Below are 26,575 nucleotides of genomic sequence, written 5' to 3' on the forward strand. Positions count from 1 at the left end.
AAAATAGCTTTTTGTACACATGTATTTTATACTGTGGTCAACAGTGCTGGCGGGCCGCATATTATTGATTTCATGATAGAGGCCGCGGGCCGGTAAAAATTTGTCCACGGGCCGCAATTGGCCCGGGGGCGGGACTTTGGACATGTCTGGTCTACACTATACTCGTTCCAAATTGATCAGGTTGGTGTGCTCCTATTGCTTTGACGGACTATTCATAGATCATTTGTATTACATCTCAATCCCGTCATCGTAGAGAAACCCATTTTAAGGAACACGAACCGGTCTGGGGAACCGATATCCCCACTAATCACACGGTTTGGAGTACAGGTACTAAAGGTAATAATATACTCTTTTTCCTCAGATTGGCGCAAGCAAACTAATGTTACGGTATGAGACTAAATTATTGTGTTTCTAGTTTTGTCAATGCAACCCTGTCCATTCTAAAGGCTTCATGTGTGGAAGTTGACACTATTTATGAAATGAATCTACAAAATCGCATCACACTTGATTTGTTATTGGCTTCCTAGGGTGTTGTTTGTACTCTTTTGAACGAAACCTGTTGCAGCTACATTCCTGAATATGTTGGCGATACAGGCATCACAGCTACCTGCATCAAGAACCTCACGGCACTTCGTGACACTGTGTTGCGCGAGGACCTGCTTGATTTGGTTTGGTTAGCTGGACTTGAATGGCAGGCATGGTTGTATAGCTTTGCTCTTAAGACATGTATCGTATTGTTTGTCCTCTGTCTCATGTCGTGCTGTTGTTTCCCCATAGTGAAATCTCTGGTTTCTCACATGATTGACATCACCTTTGTTCGTGATCCAAGTTTGCACTATTCCATTTCTGACGAGCATTTTCCTGACCTCTTCTCTCAGTCCGACTGCCTGGATGATGTCGACTGCTGTTCTCTTTCCTCATCCTGAATCTGCAACATACTTTACGACATCCTGCTTGATATTTTCTTAAACCGGTGGTGTGAGTTTTTTTGATGACTGTAAGGTTGTTTTGCTACCGTATGAATATTTGCCGTTTCATTTTTATATACTATAGCTTTACTTTTTGTTTCACTTTCTCGTAGCACATTGTTTAATATTTAGTTGCTTTGCTTTTGCTTTCAGATTGTTAATGTTTCATACTTAGTTACTTGTTTGGCTTTATTTTTAGTGTTTTAATTCATTACTTTTTTATGAATATTTTAATCGGTGGGGTTTACTGATGTAGTGGTAGATTGATTAGGTTGGATTAATCAAAAGGGGGGAAGCTCTGCCGGCAGATTTTTGTTTTACAAATATATTGAATATTAGTTCTACTTTCAACTTTAATAGGTTTTATCCTGTTATAGCTTTTCGTTTTCCCAGTCAGGCTGTTCCGTATGAGATGTTGTTCCTCCCGGCTCCATGTGTATACAGCTGGAAATAAATAACGCTTTTTTTTCCTCTTTCTGTCTCTGTCACTTTTATATAACGAAAGGACTTTTAGTCTGATCTTTAGTAAGGGTGACAAGAAGAATGGTCCAGGATTCCAGGAGACTACTGTCAACTTATGGAAGGTTTGCCAAAACATTTGACACAAGTCATCCGGTTCAAATGGATGTAAACTTTTGACCTTGAAGAAAATATAAAATTCTCAAAGAAATTCTTTCATTATTGTGACATTTAACATTCACCCCCACAATATATACACAGCACCCTATACTGATGTAAAAAAAAAAACTTGATTTTTTTTTTTCCAGATTTACTAAAAAAAATAAAAATTTAAATAAACAGCCCAAAGTATTCAGACCCCTTACTCATTATCTACCAGAAGCACCCTTTTGAGTCTTTTTGGGAATAATGCAACAAGTTCTGAACACCGGGATTTGGGGATCCTCTGCCATTACTCTGTGCAGTTCTGTCAGGTAGGATGGTGAACATTGGCTAATATTTGGTATATATGCAAAATGCAAACTTACAGACATAACCATTTTCAAGTAGCTCCAGAGATGCTCCATTTGGGTTTTATTCAGGGCTCTGGGGAGACCATTCAACAACACAGAGTTATTCTGAAAACAATCCGCTGTTTTAGCTGTGTGCTTATTGAAACTGTGTGCTTTGAGCCATTGTCTTGTTGGAATGTGAACCTTCCGCCCAATGAGAGGTCCAGAGCATTCCGGAGAAAGTTTCATCCAGGATATCCCTGTACCTGGCAGTATTCTTCTGTCCTTTGATTGTAACCGGTCATCCTGTCCCTGGAGGTGAAAAACTCCCCAATTGCACGATGTTTCACTGTTGGGACTGTATTGGACAGGCGATGACCAGTGCCTGGTTCTCTCCGCACATACCACTTACAATTAAAAACAAAAAGATGGATCTTGGTCCCATCAGAGCAAAGAATCTTATTCCTCACCATCTTGGAGTCCTTCAGGTGTCTTATTAAGTAGACACCATGCAGGCTTTCATGTGTCTTGAACTGAGGAGAGGTTTCTGTCAGGTCAATCTGCCATCAAGCCCCGACCAGTGGAGAGCCACAGTGATGGTTGACTTTTTAGAACTTTCTCCCATTTCCCAACTGTATCTGTGGACCTCAGCCACAATTATCTTTGGGTTCTTTTCTACCCTCTCACAAAGGCTCTACTCCTCAGATTTCTAAGTTTGGCCGGACCATCATCGCTAGGAAGGGTTCTGGTCATCTCAAATGTCCTCCATTTCTGGATTATAAAGGCCACTGTGCTCTTTGGAAACTTAAGTGCAGCAAAAAAAATTGTAACTCTCGCCAGATCTGTGCTTGCCACAAATCAGTCTGAGCTCTTTGGGCAGTTCCTTTCACCTCATGATTGGCATTTCTTCTGACTTGCAGTGTGAGCTGTAAGGTCTATTACAGACAGTTTCTTAATCAAATCCTATTGATATAATCAAACACAGCTGGATTCCAATGGTGTAGAACCATCTCAACGATGATTGGAACAAATGGACAGCACCAGTTAAATATATGAGTGTCACAGCAAAGGGTCTGAATACTGGTGCGATAGTTCAGTTTTATTTTTTGATAAATGTACAAACATTTCTACAATTCTGTTACTTCTATCAATGTGTCTACATGAATGAGAGGAAAAAAAGTTTAATGATTTTCGTAAATGGGTGGATATAACAGGTTTTATGGAGAATACTTTCCATGCTCACTGTACATTGCTTATGATGAGAATGTTGCCTCCACCAAGTGACCACCACCACATAAGCACGTCGCTTCACCGGTGTTTTCATTTCTATATTAGCTAGGTACGCGACAACCCGCCCATTCATTGTACTGTGCGATGGATCTGCCTGTCCTTATCTAAGAAACACTGCAGTGCAATGTGCATCAAGATTTTGGGTGAAAATGGCTTGCCAAATGACGTAGTCCACAGTTCCGTCAACAACCGCCATTTTGAATTTACAAAATGGCGAGAGAAGTTGTAGCAGCACGGTGGAGACTCTTTTGAGGATAAGCTGCAAGCACTCACATTTGACAAGCGTGACCGCGCTCGCGCGCCTTCACGCTTGCAAATCTGCACACTCGACCACAAAAACAATCCCGCGTGTAAAATGGTGAGAAAAAAAAAAAGACATTCTCAGCGCACAAGAAAACCTATCAGCAGATAATAGAAGAAAAAGTGTTGAAACTGGACAAGATTTTCTCTTTTTTGAGTTAGAAAAAGGTCTGGTCTGAAGCCAAAGTAGAAAGTACAGGATGAGATGGTGTCTAATGTTAAAAACCCACCTTGGATGAAAGCACAGGCAATACAGTGCACATTCTGTATTTTAAATATAGGAGGCAACATAACATTAACCATAAAACTGTTTGGGAGCATCATTTAGCTTTCAAGATGCATTGCTAAAGATATTCTGCAAGCAATAATTCAGTTTAACACCAAGAAAACAGACACGGATATCATTTTGGGTTAAAAATAAATGAAATGACATAAAGCTGCAAGCGACCTTTCAAATTTATAGTTCATAGTTGGCTTGGTTTTGTGACAGTCACATTTGACGAGTGCTACCGCGCGCCTTCGCGCTCTCAAATCTGCAGTCAAGCACGAAAAATCACACACGTAAAATTTGTTCCGGGTAGAAAAACATAGATATTGAAAGACATTGCTTATTTTGTGTAGTCTTGACATTAATTTACGTGTTGATTTCATAAACGTTGTTAACCAAACAAGCCTGCTCCTAAACAATCAGTCTTCACCTGGAAACAGGAAATGCAAGTTAACCGTACTGAGCATGTCCGGAAGTGATGCCAAAAGCACATGTTCAGAGCTTCTTCACGGACTGTGAAGGCATTTACGTTGAAAGTCATCAACAAAATAAGCCATGTCAAAGAAAATTTAGTTACATTAGGGGTGCTCAATGCGTCGATCGCGAGGCAGTTTTTGTTGATCGTGTGACGGTGTGCCCAAAAAAAAAAAAAAAGACGTTCGACTATCATCCACCTCGTTGCTTGATTCAGGAGTGGCCAATACGTCAAACGCACGGACATGAAGGCGCGCTCGAGCAAGCCGGCCTCCTATTTACGGCAGTCGCGGCGTGGAGACGACTATCATTCTGCTGGGGGACTTCAATGCCCACGTGGGCAATGACAGTGAGACCTGGAAGGGTGTGATTGGGAAGAACGGCCCCCCCTGATCAGAACTCGAGTGGTGTTCTGTTACTGGACTTCTTTGCTCATCACGGATTGTCCATAACAAACACAATGTTCAGGCAGAAGGGTATCTACTTGGCACCAGGTCACCAGAGTTCACAGTTCGATGATCGACTTTGTGGTTGTGTCATCGGACTTGCAACTGCATGTCTTGGACACTCGGGTGAAAGAGGGGCGGAGCTGTCAACTGATCACCACCTGATGGTGAATTGGCTCCAATGGTGGGAGAAGATGCCAGTCCGACAGGGCAGGCCCAAACGTATTGTGAGGGTCTGCTGGGAACGGCTGGCAGATTCCCCTGTCAGAAGGAATTTCAACTTCAAAAGAGCTTTGCTCACATCGAGGAGTGAGGAGTGGACGATGTTCCGTGCCTCCATTGCTGAGGCGCCCGACCGGAGCTGTGGCCATCAGGTGCTCGGTGCCTGTTGTGGCGGAAACCCACGAACACGTCGGTGGACACCAACAATGAGGGATGCTGCCAAGCTGAAGAAGGAGTCCTATCGGGCATTTCTGGCCTGTGGGACTCCCGAGGCAGCTGATGGGTATCGGCTGGCCAAGCGGAATGTAGCTTCGGTGGTCGCTGAGGCAAAATCCCGGGCGTGGGAAGAGTTCGGTGAGGCCATGGAGAACGACTTCAGGACGGCTTTGAGGAAATTCTGGTTCACCGGCCGGCGTCTCAGGAGGGGGAACCAGTGCACCATGAACACTGTGTAGTGAGGACGGGGGGCTGCTGACCTCAACTCAGGATGTTGTAAGTCGGTGGGGGAATACTTTGAAGACCTCCTCAATTCCACCAACATGCCTTCCCACGAGGAAGCCGAGTCTGGGTGCTCTGAAGCGGGCTCTTCTATCTCCAGGGTTGAGGTTACTAAAGTGGTTAAAAAGCTAATTGGTGACAGGGACCTGAGGGTGGCTGAAATTCCTAAAGGCTCTGGATGTTGTGGGGCTGTCCTGGTTGGCACGCCTCTGCAACATCGCGTGGACATCGGGGACAGTGCCTCTGGATTGGCAGACTGGGGTGGTGGTCCCCCTTTTCAAGAAGGGCGACCGTAGAGTAAGTTTCAACGATACAGGGATCACACTCCTCAGCCTCCCTGGTAAAGTTTACTCAGGGGTACGAGAGAGGAGGGTCCGTCAGGAAGCAGAGTCTCGGATTCAGCAGGAGCAATGTGGTTTTCGTCCTGGAAGTGGAACAGTGGACCAGCTCTACACCTTCAGCAGGGTCCTCGAGGGTGCATGGGAGTTCGCCAAACTAGTCTGCATCTGTTTTTTGGACTTGGAGAAGGCATTCGACCGTGTCCCTCGGGGAGTCCTGTGGGGGGTTCTTTGGGAGTATAGGGTACCAAATCCCCTTATACGAGCTGTTTGGTCCCCGTATGACAGCTGTCAGAGTTTGGTCCGCATTGCTGGCAATAAGTCGGATTCGTTTCCGGTGAGATTTGGATTCCCCCAAGGCTGTCCTTTGTCACTGATTTTGTTCATAACTGTTATGGACAGATATTTCTAGGTGCAGCCGAGGAATAGAGGGTGTCCAGTTTGGTGGCCTCAGTATCGCATCTCTGCTCTTTGCAGATGATGTGGTTCTGTTGGCTCCATCAAGCCGTGATCTCCAGCTCTCAGTGGAGCGATTCGCAGCAGAGTGTGAAGCGGCTGGGATGAGAATCAGCACCTCCAAATTCGAGACGATGGTCCTCAGTCGGAAAAGGGTGGCATGCCCTCTCCAGGTCAGGGATGTGATCCTTCCCCAAATGGAGGAGTTCAAGTATCTTGGGGTCTTGTTCACGAGTGAAGGAAGAATGGAGTGGGAGCTCAACAGATGGATTGGTGCAGCGTCTGCAGTGACGCAGACTTTGTATCGGTCTGTTGTGGTAAAGAAGGAGCTAAATCGAAAGGCGAAGCTCTCAATTAACCAGTCAATCTACATTCCTACCCTCACCTATGGGCATGAGCTGTGGGTCGTGACAGAAAGAACAAGATTCCAGACACAAGCAGCCGAAATGAGTCTCCTCCGCAGGGTGTCCGGGCTCTCCCTTAGAGATAGGGTGAGAAGCTTGGTCATCCGGGAGGGGCTCAGTGTCGAGCCACTACTCCTCCGCATTCAGAGCTTTTTGTAACTCCCGCCATGAAAATCCTCTCAGTAATTTGTTTTCGAGAAGAAGCATGAAGTGAGTACAGGAAAGAGGCGTCCCTGAGTGCACTCATTTGTTTCCATAAGTTTTACGTCCGGGAAGGTAGCTCGTTGTTCCTTCGTGTTAGCCAAAATGCCGGCTCATTGCATTGCTGGAGATTGCTTGAACACTCGGGAGAATGGATTTAGTATTCATAAGTTTGCAAGAGACCTGCTTCATTGTGAAAAATGGATTGCACGGGTGCAGAGGACGAGAGCTTCGTGGGTTCCAAATAACAGGTAGGCAGTAATGCGCCCTGGCTCGACGCTGTTAAACAAGTACTGCGGCGGCTTTGAACATACACCTAAAAGCAGCACAGCTCGCTCCATTATATGCCACCACGGCACAAAAAAAAATCTGCCACACCGGCTGAGGCACCGCGTTCGGCGGTCACTGCTTCTGCGAAGGCTGCAAGTTAGGCTTTGGGGATGGGGGCGGCTCTGAAGAACCTAGCCGAGAATGCGTCACTCAGCCGCGTGCGTCCGTAAAGCGCCCCGTCTCAACTGTGTTGCTCTGTACTGCGGCGTCTGTGAACACCCCCCTAAAGCAGGATGGCTCGGCTCTGTCATAAGCCACACCAGCCGGCTGCGATGAGCCGCGATGGCTCATCTCCGCCGCGGAAGTGAATTGGACGGGGATGCGGTTTGGCCGTGATCACTTATCTCAATACGACTCGAAACAATAGTGTAATATTGCCTCGAGGGCTCATAAACAATAGTGTAATATTGCCTCGAGGGCTCGAAACAATAATGTAACATTGCCCCTGTAACAGCACATGTCAAGGCCCGTTATAACTTTCCAATGACTATGATACAGTCATGGGAAAAACTTTTGTGGTCAGATGAGACCAAAATGGAAGTTTTTGGTCAAAATTCCACTCACCATGTTTAGAAGAAGACAAATGATGAGTTCCATCCCAAGAACATCATCCCTACTGTGAAGCATGGGGGTGGTAGCATCATGCTTTGGGGGTGTTTTTCTGTACATGGGACAGGACGACTGCACTGTATTAACAATGACCCGAAGCACACAGTCAGGAAAACCAAGTAGTGGCTACGTAAAAGCTTATCAAGGTTCTGGCGTGGCCTAGCTGGGTTCCAGACCTAAACCCAATAGAAAATCTTTGGAAGGAGCTGAAAGTCTATGTTTCTCAGCGACAATCGAGATCGAGAGAAGATCTGTGTGGAGGAGTACGCCAAAATCCCTCCTGCACTGTGTGTAAACCTGGTGAACAACTACAGGAAACATTTGATCTGTGCAATTGCAAACAAAGGCAACTGTACCTATATACCGATATATTATCATTAGTTTTCTCATATGTTCAAATACTTATTTGCAGCTGTGTCACACAAATAAATTGTTAAAAATTCATACATTGTGATTTGTGGATTTTTCTTTTTGGATTATCTTTCTCACAATGGATATGCACCTACAATGAAAATATAAAATTTCTAAATGGGAGAACTTGCAAGGTAGCAGGGTGTTCCCATACTTGTTTTCTTCACTGTATATGTACTTATCAATGCATAAATGAAATATGAAGGTGATATGACCGCTCGCACTGTGTTTTGTAACGCTTGCAAAAATGTTGGTGGCATTGCAAAATCGTTAGAATTGCCGGATTTGTTGTTATGTATGCAATTACATGCCATTATATTGAAAATAAGTGCAAATGGTAATGTTTTCGTCAAGCTGTCATCACTAAAATTTCATGAAAATCCATTGAGAAACAAAAAAGCTATGACATTTTGAAGATCCCAATTAACCAGGAAGGTCACAACTTTTTGTTCTTATCGATTGTTTTACCAATACCATCTTCTTCTTTCGGCTTGTCTCGTTAAGAGTCGCCACAGGGTGTCATCTTTTTCCATCTAAGCTTATCTCGTGCATCCTCCTCTCTAACACCCACTGTCCTCATGTCCTCCCTCAAAACATCCATCAACCTTTTCTTTGGTCTTCCTCTCGCTCTTTTGCCTGGCAGCTCCATCCTCAGCATCCTTCTAACAATATACTCACTCTCTCGCTTCTGAACATGTACAAACCATTATAGTCTGCACTCTCTAACCTAGTCTCCAAAAGATCCAACTTTGTCTCTCCCTCTAATAAACTCATTTTTAATCCTATCCAACCTGCTCACACCAAGCAAGAACCTCAGCATCTTCATTTCTGCAACCTCCAGTTCTGCTTCCTGTTGTTTCTTCAGAGCCACCATCAGTAATCCGTACATCATGGCCGGCCCCCCCCACTGTTTTATAAACTTTGCCCTTCATCCTCGCGGATACTTATCTGTCACATAGAACACCAGACGCCTTCTGCCAACTGTTCCATCCCGCTTGGACGCTTTTCTTCACTTCCTTACCACAATCATCATTGCTCTGTACTGTTGACGTCAAGTATTTGAAGACGTCCACCCTCACCATCTCTTCTCCCTGGAGCTTCACTCTTCCTCCTCTGCCCCTCTCTTTCACGCACATATATTTTCTTTTACTCGGCGAAACTTCATTCCTCTCCTTTCTAGTGCGTACCTCCATCTTACTAATTGTTCCTACTCCTGTTCCCTGCTTTCAGTGCAGATCATAATATCATCTGCGAACATCATGGTCCAAGGGGATTGCAGTCTAACCTAATCTGTCAGCCTATCTATTACTACCGCAAACAGGAATGTGCTTAGCACGGAACCCTGATGTAGTCCCACCTCCACCATAAATTCTTCTGACACACCTACGGCACATCTCACCACTGTTCTGCTGCCCTTATACATGTCCTGAACTACTCTAACATATTTCTCTGCTCCACCAGACTTACGCATGCAGTACAACAGTTCCTCTCTTGGGACTCTGTCATAGGCTTTCTCTAGATCCACAAAGACACAACGTCGCTCCTTCTGACCTTCTCTGTACTTTTTAACTTCTCCCTTACTAATCAGTCCCACTTCCCGGTCATTCACGATTGCCTCTTCTACTCGACCTTCTCTCCCATTTCCTTCATTCATTAATTATTCAAAGTACTCTTTCCATCTACTTAGCACACTACTGGCACCAGTCTACACATTTCCATCGCTATCGTTAATCACCTTTACTTGCTGCACATCCTTCCCATCTGTCTGGCCAACCTGTAGAGATCCTTTTCTGCTTCTTTCGTATCCAACCTGGGGTACATGTCGTCATATGCCACCTGTTTAGCCTTCCCCACCTCTTTGCCCTACGAAGCATCTCAATGTATTCCTTACGCCTCTCCTCAGTCTTCTCCGTGTCCCACTTCTTCTTCGCTCATCTCTTTCCTTGGATTACTTCCTGTGTTTTGGGGTTCCACCACCATGTCTCCTTCTTCCCTTCCCTACCAGAAGATACCCCAAGTACTCTCCTGCCTGCCTCTCAGAATACCTTGGCAGTTGTATTCCAGTCTTCTGGGAGCACTTCCTGACCATCTAGAGCCTGTCTCACCTCATTTCGAAAGGCCACACAACGTTCTTCCTTTCTCAACTTCCACCACCTGATTCTCTGCTCAGTCTTTGTCTTCTTAATCTTCCTACCCGCTACCAGAGTCATCCTACACACCACCATCCTATGCTGTCGAGCTACACTCTCCCCCACCACCATTTTACAGTTCGTAACCTCCTTCAGATTATATCTCCGCACAAAATATAATTCACCTGCGTGCTTCAACCGCCGCTCTTGTAAGTCACTCTATATTCTTGTCTCTTCTGAAAATAAGTGTTCACCAGTGCCAATTCCATTTTGGAATTTTACCAATACCATAATTCGCCCATATTCCCAATCATTCAATGGTCATAACGTATATACTATTTGAGATATTGAGATCATTTAAGTAATATTTAAAGGGTTTTCAAAGCTTTTTCCAATGATATCCAATTTGTTTTTTCATTTTAAAATTTTATTTAACATTTGCGGAGCAAATCAAATAAGGTTCCCCCAAAGGATCATGTAGTTTTGTTGGACTAAGTGAAAACTTAGACCGTACTCGAAAACAAAGTGCAGCGTTAACCACCTGTTCTGGAATGCAGACGTAAACATAGGACAGTAATGGCTTTATATCCCTCGGTGGAAAACAAAACATTCATTATTACAACGCATTGTGAAACGCTGCCATTACCTGAAACTGATCAATCGCCTTCAGAGGCTCTGTGCAGTTGGTGAGAGTTTCTTTCAGGTCCTCTCCGTTAGATATCCCCAGCTCAGGCAAACCGCCGCACATTTTTGTTTCCATTTATACATCGATTTTTACTAAGCTGAATTGTAATAACTGCAAAGACAGACAACTGCCTCAATATATCCGATCAAAGCAGGCTTCTTGAGTGAGTGGCCACTTCTTTCACAGTTCGCCAGAAACAGAGCCGAACAAAAGTTCCGCTTAACATTCACTGTGTTCACGGTGTTTATTTCATATGCTCATCTATCACCCATCTGAGCCACTTATCCTCACGAAGGTCGCGGCAGTGCTGGAACCTATCCCAGCTGTCATTGGGCAGGAGGCAGGGTACACCCTGAACTGGTTTGAATTCATAATACGTAAGAAATGTGTTTAGCCATAATTAACTGTGTGTGCTGCAACAAGAGACAATGCAACGTGGTTTTTTTTCACAAAGTTATTGTTTTTTTTTTTTTTTGTCATGTTTAGCACGCTTAAGGGTTGTGTCAACATATTTCTGCAGCCAAGCACATTTTTCTTGGAATTATGTTTCATATTTATGCAGCTAGACGGCACGGTAGAGTTGCAGCAAAGCGTTGGGCTCACAATCGTGAGGTCCCGGGTTCAATCCCGGACCCGTCTGTGTGGAGTTTGTATGTTTTCCCCGTGCCTGTGTGGGTTTTCTCCGGGCGCTCCGATTTCATGCAACATGCAACATTAACTGGATACTCTAAATTGCCTCTAGGTGTGATTGTGAGTGCGGCTGTTTGTGTCGATGTGCCCTGCGATTGGCTGGCAACCAGTTCAGGATGTACCTCACCTCTGCGCATTGACAGCTGGGCTTCAACACTCCCTGCGATCCTTGTGAGCAGCGAAGAAAATGGATGGATGGATTTATTCAGCTATTCGACAATATCCATCGGATCTCTTTAGTACAACATTGTGTATGAGGTAGGTGAAGACACCAAGACATGAAAAAGAATCCACGAGAAAGCGTCATGAATGGATGAAAATGAAACATATTTTTTTGTATTTCTGAAGAAGGACGTTTGTTATAAGCGTCCTAATTTGGCACTGCAACAAAAACCAACTATAAATGATATCGCCACATGGACTCAGAAACACATGGGAAAAACTTATCTATTGTTTTACCAATACCATCTTCTTCTTTTCCTTTCGGCTTGTCCCGTTAGGGGTCGCCACAACGTGTCATTTTTTTCCCATCTAAGCCTATCTCCTGCATCCTCCTCTCTAACACCCACTGCCCTCATGTCTTCCCTCACAATATCCATCAACCTTCTCTTTGGTCTTCCTCTTGCTCTTTTGCCTTGGAGCTCCATCCTCAGCACCCTTCGACCAATGTACTCACTTTCTCGCCTCTGGACATGTCCAAACCATCAAAGTCTGCTCTCTCGGGCCTTGTCTACAAAACATCTAATTTTGGCTGTCCCTCTAATGAGCTAATTTCTAATCCTATCCAACCTGGTCACTCCTAGCGCGAACCTCAACATCTTCATTTTTGCCACCTCCAGTTCTGCTTCAGCGCTGATCTATGATGCTTATGATGCCACTTACCCTTAAATTCTTCTGGCAGACCAATTGCACATCTCACCACTGTTCTGCAGCTCTCATACATGTCCTGAACTATTCTAACATATTTCTCAGCCATACCAGACTTGCGCATGCAGTACCACAGTTCTTCCCTTCTTACTCTGTCATAGGCTTTCTCTAGATCCACAAAGACACAATGTACCTCCTTCTGAACTTTTTAGTACTTTTCCACTCACATCCTCAAGGCAAATAATGCATCTGTGGTACTTTTTCTAGACATGAAACCATACTGTTGCTCACAGATACTTACTTCTGTCCCGAGTCTAGCCTCCACTACTCTTTCCCATAACTTCATTGTGGGGCTCATGAACTTTTTTCCTCTCTAGTTCCCACAGCTCTGCACATCACCTTCGCTCTTAAAAATTGGAACCAGCACGCTTTTCCTCCTTTCTTTAGGCTTCTTCCCACCTACTAGTATTCTATTGAATAAATTGGTCAAAAACTCCACAGTCACCTCTCCAAATTGCTTCCATACCTCCACGGGTATGTCTCTGCACCAACTGCTTTTCCATTTTTCATTCCCTGGAGTGACTTTCTAACTTCCCCCTTACTAACCATTGTCACTTCCTGGTCTTTCACACTTGCCTCTTGTACTCTTCCTTCTCTCCCATTTTCTTCATTCATCAACTTCTCAAAGTATTCTTTCCATCTATTTAGCACACTACTGGCAGAAGGCAACACATTTCTAGATAACTATATGATGAAATTGCAGGATTGCTTGACGTAGGTGCCTATAAATACATAACATATATCATAGAACAATTCAATATCCCCTATGCCCCTCCAAGCCTTTGGATGGTGTCTGTCCGATAAGCATCAGATAAATGCAAAATTCAAAGGCTGAGTACTAAGTCGGTCTACATTTGGTGGGGGTGATAGAAAGGCTAACAGTGGACAATCATTGTTGATGAGATAAAGATTAATTACATAACATGTTATTTGTGTAAATCAATGGGACCAAACTAAGTTGTAGCTGTAACAAGATGGAACTAGAAAGCCGGCTCGGCTCTAATATTTGTAGAACATCAAAGCCATTTGTTCCTTAAACGTTTCTCAGGGCTGTTGAGCTCTTAAAGCACAAGGCATCTAGGTTGTCTCTTTGGGTGGCGACTTATCCGCTTCCCTGGTTGGAGCCTTTGGTATCTCGGATTGTTCAGGGTGAACCACAGGGTCCCCAGTTAAGGCGTCATCGGTTTGTACGTCAGGTGGTGGAGTTCCAGGCTGTGCCATCTCCGGGGTCTTGATTGGTTCATGGTCTGTCTGGGGAGTAGGCATCTCTGGTGTTGTCGAGACCGTGACCCCTTGGATCCCCCGTGCGCTCTTTCCACGATGGGCCAGCTGCGAAACCTGTCGACAATCACCAAGTAATGTCCGGCGTATTGGAAGAAGTCTGCACAGATACATTGTAATGGGTATTGGGGTTGCACTGGTAGGTTTGGAGTAGCACCTGGTTGTGATGGAGCTATACTACTGAAAGAGAGGCACCACATACACATTTCACTGATTGATGAGGTCATACCTAGCCAAAAGAATGACGCATCAGCCTGAGAGTACATCTGGGAGATACCTTGATGTGCTGAGTATAGTGCTTGGAGAACTTTGTTACGTAGGCTGGGAGGGATGTTTATGCGGTCGTTTTATAGAGCCACACCATCAAAACTGGCCAGTTTGTCTTGTTTTTGTAATATGATCTGAGTTCTTTTGGCAGGTTGTCCTTTGCCTCAGGGAATCCATTCTCAATTAGGTCAATCAATTTGACCATTGAGTCGGCACTGTTGGTGGTCACATGAATATCATTCCAGGTGATGGAGCTAACCCCTTCTAGAGAGTCTTCTTCACTAGGGTGAAGTGTAGGGCTTTCTGGTTGGGCTCTGATGGCCATGAGGAAGCCGTGAGGCATGGTTGGGAGGTTGTTGTCAGTGGAGACTGGAGTTGCATCATCAGACAGGCGAAGATGATTGGCTGCCCTGACCGGGTAACGTGAGATAGTATCTGCAGTGTGTCAAGTAGGTTGCCATCCCACAAATAGCAATGGAGCGAATTGATAACAATTGGTTAGTATGGCTTGGGTTCATGTGTTGAGCTGAGTCCTAGCACCAACTCTCAAATTGAACACCAGATGTCGCCAAAACAAAATTATACTTGATTTGGTCACCAGCACGGCAAAGATCTCTCTGATAAACGTAACCTACCCACTTAGCTTCTCATTGCATTGCATACGTATTCCAAAGTCAGTAACCTTATATAAACCTGATTATTTTTCATATCTTTGTATAACATACATATATCGGGGTTAGCAACCTTAAGAACCCAATTATTGTCATGTCTTTGTATTCACATGTTATTTTTTACATAAAGACAGCAACAGGATGCAGCTGCCGGGTCACACCCAACACTTTATCAAGACGTTTGCAGCGCCGAATTACTGAACAGGAAGCCCATCACACTTGAATCACCACGCAAGATCTCTGCAAGCAGAAATAGATTTCAACTATTTTTCCATTAAACTTTTAGAAGAAAATAAGATGCTTTGAAATGGCTTTGTGAAAAGAATATAACCTGTGTATGGCTGTCTCTCTCAGACAAGGCAACACATTGTCATTGAGCAACCAACTAAAATAAGCCTGAGAATGCATGAGAGAATTGTATTCACAAGAATGTTGATACATTTATGATATTGCTCAAAACTAGGGTGAAACCGAACGCGAGTTTGTGGTTACATTTTTAAAGATGCATTTATTGATTAAAGGGAAAATGACAAAATTGAGTGAAGCTAAGGAGGGCGTGACAAGTCAAGCCAGGAATGGCGAAAGGGGCCTGATAGGATGAAGGGGGCCCTTCCCACTAGGCATGGATTCAGCCAACATTTTCCAGAATGTTCCACCAAAAAGCTATAAAAAAACTTGGATATGGAAGTTCGGGGCTTTTTGTTCGGTTTTCGCTGACAAAGAGACAAGGTCTTTCTATAGGTGTAATAGTCGTGTGGCTAGCTGGCGGGGAGAAAGTATTTGGCAACTTGGATTGCTTAATTTTTGACGACTCCTTTTAAGATTGGGCGCAAGTAAAACTACTATAATAGGGTAATGGCAGGATAATACCAGCGATATTACGTGGTTACCTATGAAGGACAAGTTGGCTTGACAATTTATCCTTAATCTCGAAAACCCTTATTACTAAATTAGGCTTCGAGCTATAAAGGACTTGATCAACCCTAACAGGCTCACTCACAAATGTCTATTTTCCCTAATTTCTGATGCTTTTAGATGCTTTGAATCTCACTTCATTTATATTGCTTTTTACTATTTTTATCATTTATCTCATCCTTCTTACCATCAGTTTTATCATTTTAACCATTTTTATTTTTATTGATTTATGTTCAATTAACATCAAATTTTGCCTTAACATCGCAACCATACCCTGCGTCTGGCAGGGATGACTGTAATAATGAATGTTATCTGAACAATTTTTATAATTTTAACCATTTTTACTTTTTTTGATTTATGTTCAATTAACATCGAATTTTGCCTTAACGCCGCAACCATACCCCGTGTCTGGTGGAGATGACTGTAGTAATGAATGTTATCTGAACAATTTTTATCATTTTAACCATTTTTACTTTTATTGATTTATGTTCAATTAACATAAAATTTTGCTTTAACATGGTGACCATGCCCCGTGTCTGGCGGGAATGACTGTCGAGTAATGAAAGTTATCTGAACAATTTTTATCATTTTATCAAATTCTTAAAATTTCCATCTTCATCTATCTTTGTCATTCTTATATTGAGTTATCTCATTATTACCATTCTACCTCATTAATGATCAAACGTCAATGACATTAACATCATTTAGTCGTAAAATTCTATTTTAATCAATCACTCATTGATAATCTCCGGCTTAAGTTAAAACAAATCCGTACGATCCTAACAAGGATTGTTAAATTTACTTGGTCAATGACAAGTGCAATCGATCCATAAGAGATGAAGCTGCTGTAAAAGCGGAGTGATCACTTTGTTACCCTGTTACTCTTTAAGGTTACTCGACAAGGGCTGATAAGTGAGGGCAGACCGGATTGGCTCTGCAAAACTAAAGGCAGTTAGTACACCTAGGCGAATTCATCTCGACACTGACTTAAGAAGCTCCCATCCTCCTGCACGCATAGCGTTAGAGTCGGCTGGGGTAAAGGGGTAGCTTAACCCTTTAACTGGAGAGTCGGTCAGGACATTTCTCCCGATTAGTCCTGTGCATAAACAGAATCTGACAAGTGATATGACAGATCCCATGAATGTGAGTAATATGGAATCTGTACTTCAGTCTTTTTTCTTTCAGGTTCCTCAGTCGTGGGTTGGCGATTGCATCCAAGTTTCTATCACCGAACACCTTGAGAAGGGGTCTGCGATCAACCGTAATGATCAGATTGAGGCACCCCAGGACAAAATGAGGAGTTTTTTCGACGGCATCCACCACAGCCATTGGCTCCCCTTCAATTGGGACATACCTTCATTCAGCTGATGAAGTAAAGCGACTGCTCACTAGTGTGACTTTCCAGCCTCGGCAGCAGCAGAATGGCTTGCTTGATGTGCATGCGCAATATTTTTGAAGTAGCCAGAAGTCAATGCCATTTTTGCTGAAGTCTGTTGCAAGGCATGTTGGCTTCCTTTTGTCGAATATTTCCACGCCCCTTTGTATTTCTTGGATGATGATGGTATTTGCTTCTTCAAAGAGTTTGTCCATATGTTAATTCCACGTGAACGGTGTCTTGGGTTGTAGCTGGGTGTGCAAGGGTTGCATTCTCTCTGCTAATGCAAAACTATATGCTACTTGGTTTACAAGTCCAAACCAGCTTCACACATCAGTGATCGTGCGAGGTTTGGAGAATCCCTTGATCGCCTCCAGAACCTGTGGGCATGGACGAACAGCTGTGGAGGTGATTTCAAAGCCTGCGAAATTGACGGTTTCTCTGGCAAACAAGAATTTTAATGGGTTGAGGAGGATACCATTTCAGCCACACGTGTCCAGCCAATTTGCTGCTTAGAAGAAGCTATCCTCAATGGAGGGAGACCACATGATTATGTCGTCAATGATCTTTGTTTTTGGTTGTCAGTGTCATTAACTATTTCATCAAATCGCCTGGTGTATGCGTTTCCAGATGCTATGTATCCCTGAGGGCGCACTTGATACCGATACCGGCCCCTGGGTGTGATTAAGTTTGTCAGGTGCCTGTCTTTTGGGTCGAGTGCGATGCTATGGTAGCTGTTCCAGGCATCAAAAGTGCTTTTCCTTGTGTTCCGTGGGACCGTGCATGCTTGGTGGGGTGGCGATTTTGGTGTGGTGTGTCTCTTGTCTAATGGCAATTCAAAGCTTGGAAGTCGACAGTCCGCCGAGGTTTACCAGATGTCTTTGCGCAAACGAGCATTCGATGACACGATGAAACTGGGGTTCCGATTGGGAAAGGCTCTATGACATCAAGCTGAACATCCTGATCAAGCCCAGCCAGTGGACAGGTACTGGGATTGGTATGTGGTGTGCTCCAGGTGTGGCATCGGTGTCTACATTAAGTCTCTTAGGGGTCCTGACATCATGATTTTGATGTTCACAGACGTTGAAATGCTACTTTTATAGTAGTCAAACAGCCATTGGTCTAGTTTTTCTTTGCTCTCTTCAGTGGCTGGAAAGGGTAGGGATGTAGGGAGAGGGCGTGAGGTTTGGTGGAGAGGACAATTGCAACAGTCTTCATCAGGGCTATTGTCAGTAACACTGTGCAGAACTGGAGACTCTGTTATGACTGACTCAATGGTGGGAAATGAGTGGGGTATAATGCCTGGATCCCTACAGGCCTCCATGGATTGGAAGAATTTGTCTTTTGATCGGGAAATGTAACCAATCTGACGTGTTGTTTTTGGCTGCATTGATTGTGTAAAGCCGGGGATGCGTAGGATTAGGGTGGCCACGATTCCAACAAGTTCCTGGTTTGCGGCCCTCATCTTCATTGAGGTGGGAATGAGGTAGGAGGTGTTCAAACCTTGTTGACGCAGGAAGGAAGTGCCAGCAAGACACGACTGGCAGCCTGTGTCTGCGACTGCCAGTATGGTAGCGGTTCCAGTGGGACTGCGCCGAGTGGATTAAATTCTGTCAGGTTCACCAATCAGACATTCATTAAACAGGACAAAAAAGGAAGCAAAGACACCAGTTCAAGTCTCGCGAGGAGAGAGGAGAGGAACTGTCTCGTACAATTCACCACTGCACTCTCTGATTATCTTCACCTCAGCACCTCTTTTTATTTAGTTTTAAGATGCCCCTTATTTACATGGATGTTACAAAAAGGAGACGACAAGCAAAACAGTTTGAAACAAGGTGTACATGTTTGTTCATGTGCGCGTGGATAGGTGGAAGATTGCTGAATACATGTGTGGTCCTCATTTCTTTAACAGGCAGCATTTCAACAGTTCTGATGATTACATGTTTTTGTTCTTGCTATCTCCTGCTAGGAGGCTGCCATGCTATCTAGAGCAGAGCAAAGCATTTCTTTATTAGAAGCAGATGTATGATTATTATGATCACAATTATTCCTACAAATTCCTAATTCTTTGGCATATAGTAGGAGGGCCTGAATCTCGAAAGTGATAGTCGGTTGAGGTGCGGATGCACAATTTTCCCACATGTCACACAGGGAATCATACACGTAGTGGTCTAGTTTGATTGTGTTGGCCAGTTGTTCAGTGGATGGATCCGTGAGAATGATTGACACCTCCCTTTTGACCAATCAGTGAAGGTCATTTTCTGATTCTTATTTTCGCGATCCTTTACCAACAAACAAAGAGAGCGCGTGCTTACTTTAAGCCTCTGAATTCCGAGTGTATATTCCCGCTTTTTCCGATTTGGAAATATGGTGCTTTGATGTGCCTGCAGAACGTGTCATAGAGAGATTTCAAAGAGATTACTGGGAGGATATCTGCTGCACTTTCCCACCCCAAAGCGTAATTTGGATAAATGCTGATGGATTTTCTGTAAATACATTTATTATGCATTTGAATTATTGTAGGTACATTTAGTATGTGTAGATCCAGGCAATGTATCACCCTTGTTTTTTGTTGATTCCTTGCACACAGGAATGCAACTAGACAAAGTATCATCCTTGCTTCGGACCAAACGAGCACCCACACACAGGTGCATCAGCCTACCCCTATCTTCTGAGAAGTGGCCAAGGACAACTTCATCAATGCACACATATCATTATCGAAGAATGTGCCTTTGTTCACTTGCTCACCCCTCCTTTTGACCTTGTGTGTTTTCGGAAATAAAGAAAGAGTACGTGAGAGGCTGGTTCAGAGCGTGTTTGGAGACGGTCTCTCACATCCTCCTGATGAGAAAAAATACGACTTCTTGTCCATTATTTGTGCAATTATTTCAGCAAATTAGGTGATAAACCTCTCATTTTCTTGGTCCTTCGAGCCGGATTTTATGATAACCGAGGATCCCAGCTTCAGAGTCGACTTCCAGGAAGACCATGGCCTACGGCAACACAGACGCGTTAAGGGACTGGTCCTCAAACGCTCTAACTGGGATCTGAGGGTTGAAATCCAAGGGACAAGAAGACGTCTTGGTAAGAACAATTGTTTTACGGGGTATAAAAAGAGTGAGTGTCGACAGGAAATCTGAGCAAAGGTGCGTCGCAGTCTACACGAAGGTAACGTGGTGGAGAAGCCTTGTCAATGGCAAGTATAAGGGACGGGTTTGACACATTCCGTGAAAGGTAACGAGGACGGACTCATGTGAACTTAAATTCCGTGGACTGTAACGAGGGCGGAATCGTCTGTACAGTTAAATTCCGGTAACGAGGATGGACTCATGTGTACACATAAATTCCGTGAAAAAGTATGAAGACGGACTTGTGTACGTACTTAAATTCCGAGTTAAATAAAATAGAGTCTGTGTAAAATAACATCCAATAAAACTGCAGTATAAACCGTGTGTGATTGTATAAACGAGTGTTTGAGAGACAGGATAGGAAGTGATGACTTGTTTGGAAGCAAAGGCAAGATTCTTCCGCCCTTTTAGGTAGAAGCTTGAGGAGTACCAAACAAGGGTATTTAACAGTCACCCTGTCTCATACAAAACGCCAACTGTAGTACACTCTAGGTGTAGCCTGTTGGCTCCAAATTCACAAAATGGGAAAAAATATTAGTAAACAAAAGGAAAGGGACAATTTAACTTGCAAGGATTGGAAATTTGTCGAAGCACAAAGCCCAAATAAGATAAAATATTTCGATGAATGGATTACAAAACACAATTACGCTGGCCATCTTAATTCGCAAAAAATATCCATCTGAGATATGACAAAGTGTAGAAATAAAGGTGACCTTATTAAAATGGCCAAGGATGGGTATGATGATGCCCAATGGTGGTTACAAGAGAGGAATGATTCAGAGAAAAGAAAGAACATGATAATGAATAGAGAAAAACCAACCGCACCCCTATACCCTGACTTACACCACCACACAAAATAACTTCATCAGACAGAACTGACTTGAAATGGTCGGAAAGACAGCTAGGACTACTATCTCCCGCACACACTGTTGCACAAATGACCTATTTAAGGCAACTTGTCACCATTAATCAAAGTCATCAACCCTGACACACAAAATGGCGCCAACCTGACTATTTTAGTGTATAGGATTTGGACTATGGGTGTTGTTAAAAAGCTGTGGAAGATAACACTTACCACAAAGCCAACATGAATCAATATGTAGTGGATATGGAAAATTTGAACATTCAGAGAGTAACCCAGTGTTTTAGCACATTACACTAACGTAAGAAGAGAAAAACAAAAGATGAGGCTTTTGAAGACAACAGCCTGCTGAAAGATGGAGAATAGGCATTTCAACAGCAGTTGACATACTCTCCATGCAGGTTCAAAAGACGCAATTTACAGCTGGGTTAACAAACAATCCATTGGCCTGACTCCTGCCACATTGGAGGAATATGTTAATCATCCCCTCCATGCGGAGAAAATTCTGAAAGATAAAAAGAAACAAACAAGCTACAACTTTTATGGGAAAGACACTGCTACAACAAGCAGAACATTTCCTAACAGAACAACAGAACAATGAATGAAGACTTTCTTAATGTAACAATGTGCTACAAAAAGACTCCAGGTCCAAATTTTCATTACGAAAACAAATTCAACAAATACACTCCAGAAAAAATAACAGTTGATTATTTGCACACAGATAATCTGGGAACGGCAGCCGCAGGGGTCAGACTCCCACAGGCCTTGAAAGACCTCTACAGGAGCTTAACTTTGCCAGATGTGTCACTTTTTAAACCATGACACACACTGGGAGTGGTTGTGAGGTTTTTGTCAAAAGAGGCAAAACAGCAACTAATTGGAAACTAGACAAGGAAAATTTGAAAAGTACAGGTTAGTGCAGGCCGTCACCTTCATCAAAAGTGACACATTATTGACTCTTACCTCTTAACAGAGGAAGAGGTAACATTTTGAAAAGAAGTCCCAGAAGGCATATGGTCAATCACGGACTATCAGATGTGGGACTCATTAGGGCAGCGCAACCTCTACAAATGAGACCAAAAACAGAATATAGGCTATTTATGAAACAATCTCCATTAAAACCAGATGCATTAGACAGCATAAATCCAGTTATTGAGTCATTAGTTACTGCAGGGGTAATAAGAGGCCCTGTAGCTCAGTGGTTTAGAGCACTGGTTTGGTAAACCAGGGGTTGTGGGTTCGTATCCCCCTGGGGCCTCCATTCCCTGAGAAGGGTTGCGTCAGGAAGGGCATCCGGCGTAAAAATTGTGCCAAACATATATATGCGTTCATCTGAGATGACACGCTGTGGCGACCCCGAAAGGGACAAGCTGAAAGAAACTTGCTAGTTACTGCAGGGGTAATAATTGAATGTCCAGACTCACCCTGCAACACGCCTATTTTTCCGGTAAAAAACAAACAAAAAAAAAGGGGCACCCCCATCAGGAGGTTGGACTTCAAGACCAACAAGCAATAATGCCGCTGTAACACAGTGAGCACCTTGTGTCTCAGACAAACATACACATTGGTAAATTCATTGAGAGCAGATGCAAAGGTTTTTACAGTAGTGGATTGAGTTGCATTTGCATTTGAAGGCAAAAGGTACTGTGAAAGGCCAACAATTTATTCAAAATATATGACACCCAGTATGTCCACATTATCAAATTATACTTTATGTAGATCGTGTTTTGCTTGCATCACCCCACAAGGAAAGTTTGCAAAAGTGATTCAATAGCATTGTTAAAACATTTAGCTTAGGAGGGACACAAGGTTAGCAAGAACAAACTGCAAATTTCTAAACAACAAGTTAAGAATTTAGGACACAACCTTACCGCAGGAAGAACAATTTCAGATGACGGAAAAAATGTTGTTGTACTTAATGCATCAAAATCAAAAACAAATTATCCAACAATAACTGCGCCTTTGTCCAAATTAATATATGAGGAACACCTCAAAAAGATATCATTGTTAAAATGGACAGAAGAATCAGAAAAAGCTTTCTGTGAGAAAAAGAAGGAACTAGTGTCAGATTATAGCAGACATGTCCAAAGTCCGGCCCCCGGGCCAATTGCGGCCCGTGGACAAATTTTTACCGGCCCGCGGCCTCTATCATGAAATCAATAATATGCGGCCCGCCAGCACTGTTGACCACAGTATAAAATACATGTGTACAAAAAGCTATTTTTCATATTTTTCATTTCACCAGAAGATGGCAGTAGCCCTGTGGCCGCACTCTGGCCGCCGTGACCCTTGACCTTGCGTGATCGTTTCAGCCCAGCCCATTTCTAACATGGCGTCTGTAAACAAAAAAAGGAAAATTGACCGCGAGGGCCGCCGCTTCCAGGACAAGTGGAAATTTCAGTATTTTTTCACTGAAATACGAAACAACTGTGTCTGCCTAATTTGCCAAGAGACTGTGGCTGTTTTCAAGGAATTCAACATCAAGAGGCACTACCAGACGAAACATGCTAGCTACGACAAGCTAACTGGGAACAAACGCGGTGAAAAAGTGAAGCAACTGGAAGCTGTTTTAACGGCACAGCAAAGCTTTTTCACAAGAGTCCGTGAGTCAAATGAAAATGCCACAAAGGCAAGCTACGAAGTGGCAACGCTGATTGCAAAACACTGCAAACCTTTCACTGAGGGTGAATTTATTAAAGATTGTGTAATGAAAATGGTTGAGAAAATTTGTCCCGCGAAGAAGCAAGAGTTTGCCAATATTTGCCTGGCTCGTAATACTGTGGTACGGAGAATTGAAGACGTTTCATTAGATATTAAGAGACAGTTAGAGGCAAAAGGAACTGAGTTTGACTTTTTCTCGTTAGCGTGCGATGAAAGCACGGATGCGTCCGACACCACTCAGTTACTGATCTTTTTAAGAGGAGTGGACAATGACATGAACGTGAGTGAAGAGCTTCTGGACCTCCAGAGTCTGAAGGGCCAAACAAGAGGAACGGATTTATTTGTTTCTGTTTGTTCCACCGTAGATGACATGAAACTACAGTGGAATAAAGTCACCGGGATTATTACGGACGGCGCACCTGCCATGGCTGGCGAGCGGAGTGGATTATCAAGCCTTGTCTGTAACAAAGTCAGCGAAGAAGGAGGCAGCGCTATTAAACTCCACTGTATTATTCATCAAGAAGTTCTCTGTACCAAATATATGAAATATGATAATGTTATGAAACCGGTGATAAAGACTATTAATTATATTCGCTCCAAAGCGCTGTGCCACCGCCAGTTTCAACAGTTTCTTCTCGACATCCAGGCTGAATACGGAGATGTTTTGTATCACACCGACGTAAGGTTGCTCAGTCGGGGGTCTGCGCTGCAGCGCTTCTTCTCTCTCAGGGAGGAAATTGGACAATTCTTGACTAAAAAGGGACAACCCATGCCACAATTAAATGATCCTGTTTGGCTGGCTGATTTGGGATTTTTAGTTGACATAACGCGACATCTGAATGCGCTGAACACAAGCCTTCAAGGGCAAAATGCAGTGGTAAGCCAACTGTATTCACACATCAAAGCCTTTCGGACCAAGCTGCTACTTTTCCAAAGACACCTGTCACAGGCGCAGCCCAATACCGCACATTTCCCGTCGCTGCAGGAAATTGTGACCAGTTTCCCACAGATCAATATCAGTGCGCAAATGACAAAGTATGCAGCAGACATCTCATCTCTGGTTGAGGAGTTTCAGCAGCGCTTTCGGGACTTTGCAGCTATTGAAAAGGAGATCACGCTTTTTTCCTCTCCTTTCTCCGTGGACCCTGATGACGCTCCAGACCACCTGCAACTGGAGCTCATTGAGCTGCAGTGTGACGCCGAGCATCGCAGTCGGCACCAACAGCTCCCTCTTGTCAACTTCTACCGCCAGCTGGATGAAGGCAGGTTCCAAGCAATTCGGACATTTGCTAAGAAAATGCTGAGCTTGTTTGGCTCCACATACATGTGCGAGAAGACATTCTCCGTTATGAACATTAACAAGAGCCGCATGAGGACGAGACTGAGTGACTCTCACCTGCGTGACGTCTTGCGCATCAAAACCACTGCTCTTGAGCCAGACATGGACTACATACTGCAGTCAAGATCCCAGTATCACCCTTCACATTAGTGCAGGCAAGACCTTTGTTAAGTCCTCTGAGCTGAATAAATTCTTAAATCTCAGTTAATTAATTTTTTTGTGATGGTCAAAATCACAGTTTGAATATGCAGTGATCATTGTTTTGTTTTCAGCACTTTTCCTACAGTGAGCATATAATAGTGAATAATATGTAATGTTTCACATGAACTTAGATATCCTTTATAGTTTTCTTAATTTTTTGTGGTTTGTGATTTCGGTAAAAACCTAAATGTAAAAAAAAAAAATGTAAAAGTATGCCATTTGTAATTAAATTAAAAAAAATCCCCAAAAGTTAATTTGTATTTAATGTTAATGGTTCAAAGAATGTCAGGCTAAATAGTCGGCCCCCACACATTTTCACCTTACCAAATCTGGCCCTCTTTGCAAAAAGTTTGGACACCCCTGGATTATAGTAAATCCTTTATGTAGATACTAGATTGCAAAGGTCATTTTATGACCTCAGTTTTTGTGCACCAACATAGAGACTCAGCATAGCATGTGCATTACCCCAGTGTGTAGGAGCAGTTATTGTTATGTAGTAGTATAGATATTTGCTGTACAAACAAGTTCAACCATAGTTTTGTTCCATCATCTGATTCTAACAGTACCACAAGCAGTCCCTGTATCGAGAGAAACAAGCAACATTGAACCCAGTAACAATGTTTACCATGTCATGAGGATGGTGCAAAACATGATTGTAAAAAGTTAGCACAAATATGACCCAAAAGTTGAAGTGGCCTGAGCGATCAGGCTTTAGAAAGAAGAGAAGTGTTATTTATAAATGGTTCATCTATGAAAACACATGGTATTGACAGCCAATATGCATTTGCAACAGTGCACGTTTTTGCACAGCACTGGAAGGGAAAAACAAAATGGGGGATTAATTCATCCACAGCCAAAGTAACACATGCAAAATTGTTATTTGATTTACTAAAAGCAATAAAACTGCAAAAAAAAATACTGTTACTATATACAAATGCCTCACACATACGTCATACAAAGATATGATTTCATTAGGAAATGCTTTCGCTGATAGAATACTAAAGGATATATATATATATATGATAAATGACAAATTTAAATCAAAGACACATTAAGACGATATGTGCAAGATTACAACAATACATATGTGTATGACCAAACAACAAACCTATCCTTTAAATAGGAGGCCATTTTGAGCTATGATTTTGTCACATATCCCAAACAAGAGGAATATGAGTCTATACATCAACATTATACAATTCATGGCTTCATTTTTTATTCTAAAATTTTTTTGTAGGGCATGTGCAAGGCATAATCCACAAGGTAATTTGAGCCAATG

At 43.2% G+C, this 26,575-nt stretch overlaps 2 protein-coding genes across 9 annotated transcripts in view; one reads left to right on the forward strand and one right to left on the reverse strand.

The window, feature by feature from the left end:
* The window catches only part of nelfb (negative elongation factor complex member B), an 87,964-nt gene extending 76,885 nt beyond the window's left edge, over positions 1–11,079 (reverse strand). For 5 of the 6 annotated variants that reach the window (XR_009794809.1, XR_009794810.1, XR_009794811.1 and 2 more), the window contains exon 1: positions 10,941–11,079. Coding sequence is in view for 2 of the 6 variants with exons in the window: in XM_061818507.1 (XP_061674491.1) it covers positions 10,941–11,054 (114 nt within the window). In the remaining 4 variants the exon portion in view is untranslated. The remainder of the gene's footprint in view (positions 1–10,940) is intronic. The other variant, XM_061818509.1, reaches the window with a different exon arrangement.
* A 150-nt stretch (positions 11,080–11,229) lies between these two features.
* Positions 11,230–25,481, forward strand: LOC133499995 (general transcription factor II-I repeat domain-containing protein 2B-like). Of its 3 annotated transcripts, none has more exons than XM_061818516.1 (4): positions 11,230–11,339; positions 11,722–11,927; positions 19,696–20,189; positions 24,122–25,481. In XM_061818516.1, the coding sequence occupies exons 3-4, from the start codon at positions 20,048–20,050 to the stop codon at positions 25,243–25,245; spliced, it is 1,266 nt and encodes a 421-aa protein (XP_061674500.1). In that variant the 5' UTR covers positions 11,230–11,339; positions 11,722–11,927; positions 19,696–20,047; the 3' UTR covers positions 25,246–25,481. The 3 variants fall into 3 exon arrangements, with proteins under 3 accessions (XP_061674500.1, XP_061674501.1, XP_061674499.1); XM_061818517.1 differs by having other exon boundaries at positions 11,238–11,339; positions 11,813–11,927; positions 16,916–20,189; XM_061818515.1 differs by lacking the exon at positions 11,230–11,339 and having other exon boundaries at positions 11,342–11,927; positions 16,916–20,189.
* The last annotated feature ends 1,094 nt before the right edge of the window (positions 25,482–26,575 follow it).

This window comes from Syngnathoides biaculeatus, chromosome 4 (genome assembly GCF_019802595.1).
Source record: "Syngnathoides biaculeatus isolate LvHL_M chromosome 4, ASM1980259v1, whole genome shotgun sequence".
Taxonomy (NCBI): Eukaryota; Metazoa; Chordata; class Actinopteri; order Syngnathiformes; family Syngnathidae; genus Syngnathoides; species Syngnathoides biaculeatus.

Bases quoted from the DNA above. Each gene is read 5' to 3' on its own strand.
- LOC133499995 (XM_061818516.1), top strand. From the start codon at position 20,048: ATGATAACCGAGGATCCCAGCTTCAGAGTCGACTTCCAGGAAGACCAT. The intron at 20,190-24,121 runs GTAAGAACAATT...GTTCCACCGTAG, and splicing joins AGGGACAAGAAGACGTCTTG to ATGACATGAAACTACAGTGG.